This window comes from Mustela nigripes, chromosome 4 (assembly GCF_022355385.1).
Source record: "Mustela nigripes isolate SB6536 chromosome 4, MUSNIG.SB6536, whole genome shotgun sequence".
NCBI lineage: Eukaryota > Metazoa > Chordata > Mammalia > Carnivora > Mustelidae > Mustela > Mustela nigripes.
In genome coordinates, this window is record NC_081560.1 from 106,120,142 (window position 1) to 106,132,087 (window position 11,946).

At 38.1% G+C, this 11,946-nt stretch overlaps 1 protein-coding gene across 3 annotated transcripts in view; it reads left to right on the forward strand.

Annotated features, from left to right (window-relative positions):
* The window catches only part of VPS41 (VPS41 subunit of HOPS complex), a 182,834-nt gene that overhangs the window by 79,807 nt on the left and 91,081 nt on the right, over positions 1–11,946 (forward strand). For all 3 annotated transcript variants that reach the window (XM_059397245.1, XM_059397246.1, XM_059397247.1), the window contains 2 exons: positions 2,814–2,876; positions 4,576–4,641. In XM_059397245.1, coding sequence (XP_059253228.1) covers positions 2,814–2,876; positions 4,576–4,641 — 129 coding nt within the window. The remainder of the gene's footprint in view (positions 1–2,813; positions 2,877–4,575; positions 4,642–11,946) is intronic.

The following is an 11,946-nucleotide window of genomic DNA, read 5'->3' on the forward strand; positions in this document are numbered from 1 at the left end:
ACCCTGGTTGTACCAATCAAGTTTATGAGAGCTGTCTTGTGGAAGTTCTAGTGTTTTCCATACTGATGGAAGAAACAGGAATATTTAAAGAAGAGGTTATTCAGTCAAATGTAGCAGTAGGGTATGAACCCAGAACCAAGAACCTAGTCTGTTCACTTTTCTTTTGATTCCGCCTTATTCTACTATTACATCTCCAATATGGGTTTGTATTTTTTTTTTTTTAATGTGGGTTCATAGTTTTTAAAGGGGCACTTATCCCTGGTAATTTGTAATTTAATTTCACCATTCGAATCACAGTCCTAATATTTATCTTCTGATTACTGATGCCTCAGTCTTTTTCAGAGGGCTTATACTTCCATTTATTTACATCTCATATACTTTTCCCCACCATAAAAATCACGTAGCTTTTGTTCTTAAAATCACCTTTACCCTCTTGTAGCCAGAAGAAATCTTATCCTTTGGAATGAATGGTCTGCTTCATTTAGTTTCAGCTTTGATCACAGAGTTGCCTAATACAGAGTGTGACATTCACCTTCCCTTTATTTTGGTAAATATTTGAGGTTTTTGATAAAACATTCAAAAATCCTCTATCATTCCATCATTCCCTTTCTGGTTCCACTTTTCCTACACTTTCTGTAAAAAGATACCTTATTTCCATATTTTAAACTGTCTCATAAAATGTTAGTCTGTAAGAGAATAGTGCTTCTTACAACCTTGGCCAAGTCCTTTATTTTTCTGCAGTATCACCTGGTTAGTAGGCATAATGGTGTTTGCTATCATACCTACCAGTGTTGCTATAAGGACTGCATGAGGCAGGGCAGGATTTTCAGTGATAGCCAGGTATAATTAAATATTTAAATATTTATAATTAAGTAAGTTTTAAATAAATTTAATAAATAATTTAAATACATTTTATTTTTTTAAGATTTTATTTATTTGTTCGAGAGAGAGAGATCATAAGTAGGCAGAGAGGCAGTGTCAGGGAGAAGCAGGCTCCCTGCTGTGCAGAGAGCCCGTTGCTGGGCTCAATCCCAAGACCCTGAGATCGTGACCTGAGCCGAAGGCAGAGGCTTAACCCACTGAGCCACCCAGGCACCCCAATTTAAGTAAATTTTAAATGAATTAAAATACCATTCCATCCCACCAGAACTAGAGTCTGGCCATTAGTATCCAGGGATCACATCAAGAATACCTTCAACAGACCTCCTTGGGGAAAATCATATACCCTCTTTGTTACATCTATACACAGTATACCATGTGCTGTTGTTGGAACCCAGAAAACATACTTGGCACAGGATGTAAAAAAATAGTAGTCACAAAATGGTTGCCCTTACAATTTTATCTCTTCATGAATGAATTTGTCTCCAAAAATTGTATCACAAGTAAATTTTCTTCTTTGAACTCGCAAAAATGAAGATGAAAACAAGAAGAAATCAAAAGTCTGACTAGTCTTATAACTACTTAAAAATTTGAATTTGTAATGAAAACTTTCTCACATAGACCCCACCCTGGATGGCTTCACTAGTGAATTCTTACAAAATTAAGGAAGAAATAATATCCCTCTTCTAGAGACTAGAAGAGTTTCCCAAGTGCTGGGAAGTAATTCTAGGTGCCCCTAATATCTCCAAGTATCTGAGAGCCCCTGGAATCTTAAGCTCTGCTGATGAGAGTGAAAATTGATCAAAACCCCTTTGTGAAATGCTTTGGCTGTTTATTAAATGTGAACAGATGCATAGCCTATGACAACAGTTCCACTCCTACTTACGTACTCTTCACAAATGTGTATCTTAGTGCCCCAAAAGATTTGTAAAGAGTGTACATAGCAGCATTATTTATAATAGCCCCAATTTGGAAACAATCCAAACGATCAACAAAAGGCGGACACATGAATTATGGTACATTCATACACTGGAATACTATACAACAGTGGCAAAGAACCAGCTACTGCTATACATAACAGTTGGGTAAATCTTGTAAGGAAGATGGTGAGTGAAAGAAACCAGTGAAATAATTCATGTTCCTGTGTATATAAAATTCAGACACCAGCACAGTTCATCTGTGGTGATAGACTTTAGAGTAGTGGCTCATTTGTTAGGTGGACGAAGAATGCGAAGAAACACAGAGGTGCTTCTTGGGTTCTAGTTCTTGATCTGGATGGTGTCTGCAGGGATGTGGTTAGGTCATGAAAGTTTATCAAGCTGTAAATTTATGATTTGTACCCTCTGCAGTAATGTGTATTATTCCATTTTTAAGTAAACCACTCAGAGATTTAGTATGGATAAAGTAGTCTGGAACAACTTTAAGGTTGTTAGATGGTAAGTAGAAACTTAAATCTTAAGTTATACACTCGCACTAGATTCAGTGTAAGATTATAAATGAAGTGCAGTTCACCTAATCTCTTGCCACATTGATCTGCATGGTTGATTATATATATATGACTCAAAAAAGAAGGACCTTTTTCCTTCAAGGGAAGGAAAAACTAATTCCTTTAGGGGAGCCTATGGGAAGTTCATAAAAGAATATTAATAACCTATTCGTATCTAGTTCATTTTTAAAAGCTGGCATCCATTTAATAAAACAAATTTGTGGTGAGTAAAGGGAACTCTGTCCATGAGATGCTAATAAAACCTTAATTGCAGTGGAGTACTCTCGCCCTGATAGAATTGTTTTCATTGGTAGTTAATAGAGATCACAGGGGCCTTAGATTATTACATATTCTGCTTTTTTTTAATCAATAGTTTATATTCTTACTGAATCAGCAGCCTTCTTTGTTGCTGTCAGGGTGAACTGACAGGATCCATTTTACTTTTCAGGTGCAGGTCTTTGGACTGTATTCTGGAGAAGAATTTCATGAGACTTTTGACTGTCCCATTAAAGTAAGTATACAGTAAGTTTTAATTTTTCTAAGGGCTTTCTCAGTGGAGGCAGTAGGGATTATAGCACTTTGAGCCCTACCAGTGTTGCATTAATTTGGTCAGTAAGCATCTCTTCAACACTTAAGGAAGCACTAGATACCATTTGATGGCATCAAAAAGCACAGGATGTTTGTTATACGACTGTGCTGTCAGTCTGCCCCAGGAATCTTTTCTTGTAGAGAGTGAGAGGATACGTATACACAGTCTGCGATTAAAGACTCAAAGAGGTACAAACAATATTGAGGAGTCCAAAGCCGAGAGGAGTTACTTTTAGTTGTCTGTATTAGTGATGGCTTCACAGCAGGAGTGATATTTGGGTGGGCTTTAATAAATGGACAGGGCAGACAGAGAAACTGGCTTCCATGTGGAAGAACAATGTAATATAAACGGAGAGGCCAGAAAGTTCAAATTGTGTTCAGGAAGTGGCAAAAAAAAGCCTAGTTTAGATGGCACATAAAACACTGACTTGGCAGGAGAGCTGTACAGGCAGATTGGGGCTGCTTTTGTTTTCAGGCTAAGAAATTTAGGCTCCATGTGGTAGATAAGGAGAAATTATTGAATGTTTAAGAGCAGAGAAGTGACATAAACTGAGCTACGCTTAAGGAAAATGAATATGGCGACTATATACAGTATAGATTGGAGGGCTGATAGCTGTGCGGAAGGAAGAGCAGTCTTAGATAACAGTTATGGTCAGTAAAGTGACGATTAGAGTTGTTGAAGGGAGAGGTCATTCATTGTTTTCACTTGTTATTCAAACCCTTATTGATCAACAGGTAAAGGAGAGATAGGATCTGATATGTGTTTTCCAAAGGCATCTCCAGCAGCGTGGAGGGTGATTTAAGCAGGAGAGGGACTGCAGGCCAAAGGCAATTTAGGAGGCTAGTGATGTCCTCGAGGCAGGGCATCACAGGACCTCAGTAACAAGAGCATCGGGACTATTCAAGGGGAAGTCGAAGACAGGAATGTAGAAAGCCAATAGGAGGTCGACTTGACTGCAAGCCATTGTGAAGGGTTGGATGGGGTGAGGGAGGAGGCAGGAGCTGGTTCCTGCTGTGGTGCTGGTATATGGGGATGCCATCAGTTGCAGGAAGTGATGCTTTGAGTCAGGACGTTGCTAATTATGTCTTGACTTCAGATAACTTGTACATCTGGTGAAAACGGTATGGATGTTTCAGAAACATGAATGTGGAGCTCCGGATAGAGATTGGCCCTAAAAACACAAAGTTGATAACCACAGTTGAATAAGATATTCCAGTTGGTGCCCTCAAATCATTGGAAGGCATCCGGGACAAGGAGATGGCTGGGTACTTTCTCTGGGTTTATTCTATGAATCCTGCTCAGTTACAAACATTTGTGGCATCTTGTTGCCTCAGTTGAGCCTAGAGAGGGGATGCCCCCTCAGAGAAACCTCACTCAGCCAGAAACTAGAACTAATTCACTCTGAACGTTTAGCTTTTACCTGGCTTCACAGGAGAGATCTTTTTACAAAAGAGCAAAAACTCAGATGTCCTCAGTTGCAGACTATTACCTGAATAGATTACTTCTTCCCTAGCTATCAGGATAATTTTTAGATTATTGCCTCCTGTCATGTATATAGAATTTTCATTCTGTTCTTTAACTGTAACTCCTAAACCAATGATGGGTCCTCATTTCTTTGTAGATCATTGCTGTGCACCCGCATTTTGTGAGATCCAGCTGCAAGCAGTTTGTGACTGGAGGGAAGAAGGTAAACGCTTTGTGTCTGCCATTACATAGTGACTTGGGGTGGACGTGGAGGTTCGGTTTGGTTTTTAATTTATCCATAATATTTTTAATGTTTGACTATTAAGAGAGATTTTGAGAAAGACCAATGTGGTGAAATTGTAAGACCATCATCTTTTGGGGAAGCTGAGACCTCAGTGCTTCTCACCTCATGTGTTTCTTTGGAGTAGATACAGAGCAAGAAAAACAGAGCTGTCACTAGAACTAACATCTAGCGCTTTGAAATGTCCCTTCCACAAACAAAAAAATAGCATTTAAAAATAATAAAAGAGCAATTAAACTCACATTTTTAGCTCTCATTGTAGAAGTCTCTTGCAGGCCTTGATAAAGTTATGGAACAATTTTGGCTTTTTTTACTGACCTATTTCTGGCGTGTTTTCATTGTCTTAGTGCTACTTAAAAATTGAGAGGAAAGTAATTCTTTTGTACATTTATATGTTTATGTATCGATACAGTAAATTGTAAAATTAAAGAATCTTCCTGCTTATAGGATAAGTCAAGTTAATTTTTTTTCTATTTTTATTAACCAGTGATATTTTAAAACCATTTTTATAACAAAAATACTGTTAGTTTACTGGAACGTTGAATATTACTTCATATCCAGTTTGGAACCTGAGTTCCAAACTGAAAATGAGGTGGTCTGTGGTTATTTCTGTAGCAGTGTATGCCTTTCAAATGGCTACTCAGAGGTTCAGCTACCAAATGGTTTTTGAATGTTTTATGGTAGTTATCTGTTGCTTTCCTTTGGTTTGCTGCCTCATAGACTGATGGGGCAGGAGACCATACTGGTCATTACTTCGTATTTATCAAACACTGGTTTTAGCTCATTGTGATGGGAGCCCATTGCAGGTGCTATAGATCCCGATTCTGTTCCACAGCATGAAGACCACATTCCCCCAGCTCTGATTTCTGGTTGGGAGCCAGGCAGCGTCTTCCTTCCTACAGCCCAGCTTATGGTTATCCTTAAGCTGTAGCCTCATCAGCCTCACTTAAAAAATGTCTGTGTGATCAGTCAGTAGGAATTACAGATTTAATCTAACATTCTCGGGGACCTGGGTGGCTCAGTGGGTTAAGCCGCTGCCTTCGGCTCAGGTCATGATCTCGGGGTCCTGGGATCGAGTCCCGCATCAGGCTCTCTGCTCAGCGGGGAGCCTGCTTCCTTCTCTCTCTCTCTGCCTGCCTGTCTGCCTACTTGTGATCTCTCTCTGTCAAATAAATAAATAAAATCTTTTAAAAAATAATAATAATAATAATCTAACATTCTCTAGCTTAGATCTGCAGCTGATTCACTACTGGGGGGAAAAAAACAAATATAAAACCAACTATCTCACTTGTTTTTGTTGACCTCAGGAAGGAGTAGCTTTAAAATTCCTCTTACTAAAGTATTTATTCATTAAATGCTTTTCTAGTTAAATATTAGGTGAGATACAGCATAAATTCACTCTGCTATAATTTAAATCCTTGCATTTTTACTTAAGACGGCGTGGAGATGAAAATTGCTGAGTGGTTTTTGTATGTTTGTGTTTTTAAGTGGCTTATAAAAAATAAACTTTACTATCTCAGTTCAGAAATTATGGAGTGATTTACTTCTGTAGCACTGCCTCAGAGTTTCTCCCTAGGCTCCAGCCTACATTTTGGCTGGGGCTATGGTCATCTGAAAACTTGACTGGGGCTGAAGAATCTGCTTCAGTTGCCTTCTTTGTTTTTTTGTGTGTGTTGTTTTTTTTTTAATTTTATATCGGAGAACACAAGCAGGGGGATCAGCAGAGGGAGAGGAAGAAGCAGATTCCTTGCTAGGCAGGGAGCCAGCACTCCTGACCTAAGCCAAAGGCAGATGCTTAACCGACTGAGCCACCCAGGCACCCTCAGATGCCTTCTTAATAATAATCCCTCATATACTTAAAATTGATAAATCATTCTGGTTTAAGTATTTTCCCAGTGTAGGTTGCCAGTTCTGTATTCCAGTTTCCAATTTTAGGAGTTAGAAATTTTACAGTTGTCCCCTCTTTCTTGAAGGTATTGTGTGAAGAACATGGAACTAATACGACTGGTGATGTCCAAATGGTAGGACTCAGACTCTGAACTTGGAAATTTTCCGTGTTAATTTGCATTCTTAGTGACCTGGTTATTCTTGAAGTTTAGTAATAGCTGTTGTACTGTGGGGCTACCTGGAGCCTCATCAAGTTTGCCATAGTAGTATTACTACATGGATGTCTTGTCCACCTGCAGGATACCTGGGTGAACTGTGTCAATTATGTATTCTTCATCCTTCGACTTAGCGTTTGATATCATTTACAGACATCTGTAGGAAGGAGAGTGTGGATGTGGCTGTTTGGGCCAGAGCTCATTGAGTAGATTCATGAGCATTGTGTAGACAACCAAGTAGTCCAAGTGTGGGTGAGCGAATATGGGAAGCATTGGAATTCATATAAAGATAAACATTACGATAGGCGGTATAGTAAGTAGAAGTACCAAATGCTGAACGGACAAGAATGTCAGGGCTTTGGTTCATCTCTTTGGTTATCATTGACTACTTAATAGTGTGTTCTATGTTCATTGTTTTATGAGAGAGCATTGTGATTTCTCCTTTTTTTCCTATTCAGTTCTTCAGAAATGCATCTGTAGACATTTCTTCTCAAGCACAAAAAGATATTTAATTATGTGTATATAAGATGAAAGTAAAATAAAAACAATTCAGGTCATCTGGTGAAAGACTCTTAAAAAATGATATTAAGTTAGAATTTCTGGATTAAAATAATTTAAAAAAACACATTAAAGGTCTAATGTATTATATAAAGGGCTAAGTATATTGGGGTTGATAAAAGTGTTTATGTGTGCTATTTTGATGTGAAGAATCATGATTACATGTCATTGTAAGTGATATAAAATCATTTTTAAGATTTTTTATTTTTAATTTTTTAAGATTTTTAATAGCTTTATTGATACATAATTTGCTTATCATAAAGTTACCAGTGTAAAGTATACAATTCAGTTGTCAGTTGTTTCCAAAGTGGCTGCACTATTTTACATTCCCATTAGCAATATATGGAGGTTTCAGTTTCTCCATATTCTCACAACATTCATTTTTTTAAAGATTTTATTTGGCGGGGAGAGAGAGAGCAAGCGGTGGGGCGTGCAGAGGGAGAAGCAGACTCCCCCTGCTGCACAGGGAGCCTGATGTGGGGCTCAGTCCCAGGACCCTGGGTTCATGACCATGACCTTCGTAGATGCTTAACCAACTGAGCTACCCAGTCACCCCACCAACATTTTTATCTGTCTTTTTGATTATGCCATATGGGTGTGAAGTAGTATCTCATTGTTTTGATTCTAATTATTAATGATGTTGAACATCTTTTCATGTGATTCTTGGCCATTTGTATATCTTTGGAGAAATGTCTCTTTCGATTCTTTGCTCATTTTTTGATTGGGTTATTTGCCTTTCTATTACACACTAATGAAAAATTGTTTAGATATTGTGTATACATGTCCCTTGTCAATATATGATTTGCAGATATTTTCTCCCAGTCTATGACCTGTCGTCTCAATTTACTGCTGGTATCCTGTGAGGTATCAAGGTATTAGATTTTGATAAAGTCACATTAACCCCCTCCCTTTTTTTTGACACTTTCCTTTTGGTGTCTTATCTAAGAAATCATTGCTTAATTCAAGGTCATGAAGATTTATGCCTGTGTTTTTTCTAAGAGTTATGTAGTTCCGTTAATTTTAGGTCTAGAATTTTTTTGAGTTAATTTTGTATATGGTGTGAGGAAGAAGTCCAAGCTCATTCTTTTACATATGGATATCCAGTTGCTCCAGCCTCCTTGAAAAAATTATTCTTTTGCCATTGTCTTGGCCTCTTTGTCAAGTATCAGTTAATTGTAAACGTTAGCATTTATTTCTGGACTTCCAGTTTTCTAGATCTGTGTATACTTGTACTTGTACCAATACCCTTTTTAGATTTTAGAGTCACTAGTTTTGCTGTGATTATTTATGGGGTGACAAACAAATTAGCTACTCCTAAAACATTTTGATTTTGAGTTCTTTCTCTTTAAAAAGCCATCATAATTTCTCTTATCTACGTTAGAGACTTAAGAAACATTGCTATGTAAATGTGTCTTCCATTCAGGGACTTAGAACATGCAAACTATCGACTGATTTCTCTGGATCCATTAAGTGTCTTATATAAATATGTATATATTAAGCAGTAAAAAAGCAGTGTTTATTCAATAAACTGTAATGACCTCTTTGTATGCAATTAACTAGCTGGAGATTTCCAAAATGTGCACCAGTTTGGTGTGGTTTGCAGAAATCCCCAGAGCAATTTCTTCCTTCTGTGTTTGTATAATGTATACTTTTTTTTTCAGATTTTATTTATTTATTTGACAGAGAGATCACAAATGGGCAGAGAGGCAGGCAGAGAGAGAGAGAGAGGGGGGAGAAGCAGGCTCCCCGCTGAGCAGAGAGCCCAATGTGGGACTTGATCCCAGGACCCTGAGATCATGACCTGAGCCAGAGGCAGAGGCTTAACCCCTGAGCCACTTATGCTGCATGGTTTTGGCATTAGTGTGTTTTGTTTGTTGTGAAATACATTTATTTAGTTGAAAATATTTCAGGAAATATTCCTGATTTCATTAAGGAATGTATCTTTGATTTTAAAAACTAAGAAAAAGGCTTTGAGAGGGTGACAATAAAAGGGGGACACTACTGTGAAATGATCATTTTCATTTTGAAAATGTTGGCAAGTTTTTAGGAGGATCTGCCTTTTTATAACAAAGTTCTGGCATTTTATATGTTTGAAAAATGAGAAAAACAAAATGACACCGGCCCAGCCGCAGCTCTGATCTTTCCAACTGCAGTTTTCAACTAGCACCATAAACTAAGCTGAGCAAGTTTGAAGAGTCTGGCATTTAGCAAATGGTGATAACGTTGCGATAATCATATATTGTAGATATATCAAGACCTCTCTGTTTAGAGCAGATGGTGGATCCTATAGGGAGAAGAGAGAGTAAAAACAAATATCGTGTCTGGAGCACCTCGGTGGCTCAGTGGGTTAAAGCCGCTGCCTTCGGCTTGGGTCATGGTCTCAGGGTCCTGGGATCGAGTCCCATATCGGGCTCTCTGCTCAGCAGGGAGCCTGCTTCTCTCTCTCTCTCTCTCTCTCTGCCTGCCTCTCCATCTACTTGTGATCTCTCTCTGTCAAATAAAAAAATAAATAAATAAATAAAAAACAAATATCGTGTCACTGAGAGGCTATGACCTTCCGCCTTTGAAAGAGAAATTATTCTAGCCAGATGCAATATGGAGTAAAGGCATTTTTAACCCTTAAGAACACTGATCTTCCCTAGACTGATGCTAAATGAGTCTTTGAATTATATGTCAACTTCTGTAAACAATGGTGAAAGGAGCACAGAGACTAAGCAGCGAAATGAGGAAAATGGAAGTCCTACAGGGGGATATTTATAAGAAAAAATAAAAAAGAGATGTCTAATTTAATATTTTAGTTTTTTGACTTTATTAAAAATGTGCTTTTTGTGAAAACATTTTTTCAAGTCATTACAACATACAGTTCAGAATAGCCCTGCAAAACAGCAACATAGCAGAAAAAACTCAGAGACTGCAGTTTGACACATATGTCATTATTTCCTTTTTAAGGTTCCGGCTTTTTAGGTCTTTAGAGATAGCTCCTTATCCATCAGGGACCAGGCGGAGGAGGTGTAGTTCTGTGTGGCATAAACTTTTATTTTAGGTTTTCAAGGTAACTTCTCAGTAGTTGAATGCCAGAGCTGGATTTATGGACTCCCCTGCTTGACACATGAGCATAAAAAGCTTATTCCAAATTCTGTTTTGTTTCCATGTTGGAGGGAAAAAAAGAAAGAAAAAGCACATCTCTTAAAAGTGCTATTGGAGAGAGCTTTCAAACGTGTGACCTTATGGATTTTTTTTTAAAGTGTAACCTCTTGTGTGGCAAAAATTCTAATACATGAACATAACAATGAGGTTTCTATTTTAGAAATAAGTCTGCCAAGCAGTTCTCACCTGGATTTTTTTTTTTAATTGCTCAGTTTTCTCTGTCAGCAGATAAACTTCCGCTTCCTACAACCTTTACCTTTGAACTCTGAAATACACTTCATAATAGTTGGTTCTACCACTCTGACAAATTATTAAATTGTCACAATGCTGTTTGCAGCCAAGTTCATTTTTAGAAACGAGATAGTCAGCTGTTTGGTGTTGTGGTGGGATAGAATGAGGGGACCTGGCCGCAGGGACAGGTTGCTTTGTAAGCTAGAAAATGTCATTCAGAGAACAAGGAAGGGGTCTGTGTGCATGAAATGAGGAGAAACACTTTGCTGAAGGCTCATGGCAGATTTTTCCTAAAGGACAGAGGTGGTAGCATTAGCTAGCTTCTGTAAGTTTCCAACAGTGATCTGCAAATTCAGAGTACATTCTTTCTTTTTTTTTTTTTTTTTTTTTCTCTCTTTCCAGATTGCCTTCTGCATCCTTTCTGGAATGGGATTCAATAGAGTGCCTTTTTGTACTAATATGGATCTTTCTAGAATCCCAACAGCCCAGTGATCCACTAAACATAACATGGAAAGGTGCTTGCTATCTTCTGCTGATGTTGGAGCTAGTATTCTTGGGGCCAAAAGGGATTTGACTGTCAGTTATCCTGCTCGGTTTGTTGTCCAGTGAATCTCAAGGGGTGATGTTTCTGCAAATGGTCACATGGCAGCTTTATACGTGCAAACATTTGTCATGCGTTACTCCGTAGGTGGCTACCAAATTTACGTCCAAATTTACAGTTGGACGTTGAGCCATCATACATAAATACCTTCATTTCTTCAAGTACTATGTTATAAATTGTGGTACCATTACTAGAAATTCATTACATGTTCTACACATACCAAAATTGATTAAAAAATATTAATAAGAAGTACTGCACAAGTATAACCTTCACAAACATTTTTTTTTAGGTGTGTAAAAACCAAATCATGAAATAGCTGTGTCGTAAAAGTATATTTTGGCAGGCTTTTTCTGTACCCTACTGAACTTGCTGAAGCTAAAAATAGAAACCCAGTTTTGTTTTTTTTTTTAAGATTTTATTTATTTATTTGACAGACAGAGATCACAAGTAAGCAGAGAGGCAGGCAGAGGGAGAGGAGGAAGCAGGCTCCCTGCTGAGCAGAGAGCCCAATGCGGGGCTCGATCCCAGGACCCTGGGATCATGACCTGAGCCAAAGGCAGAGGCTTTAACCCACTGAGCCACCCAGGA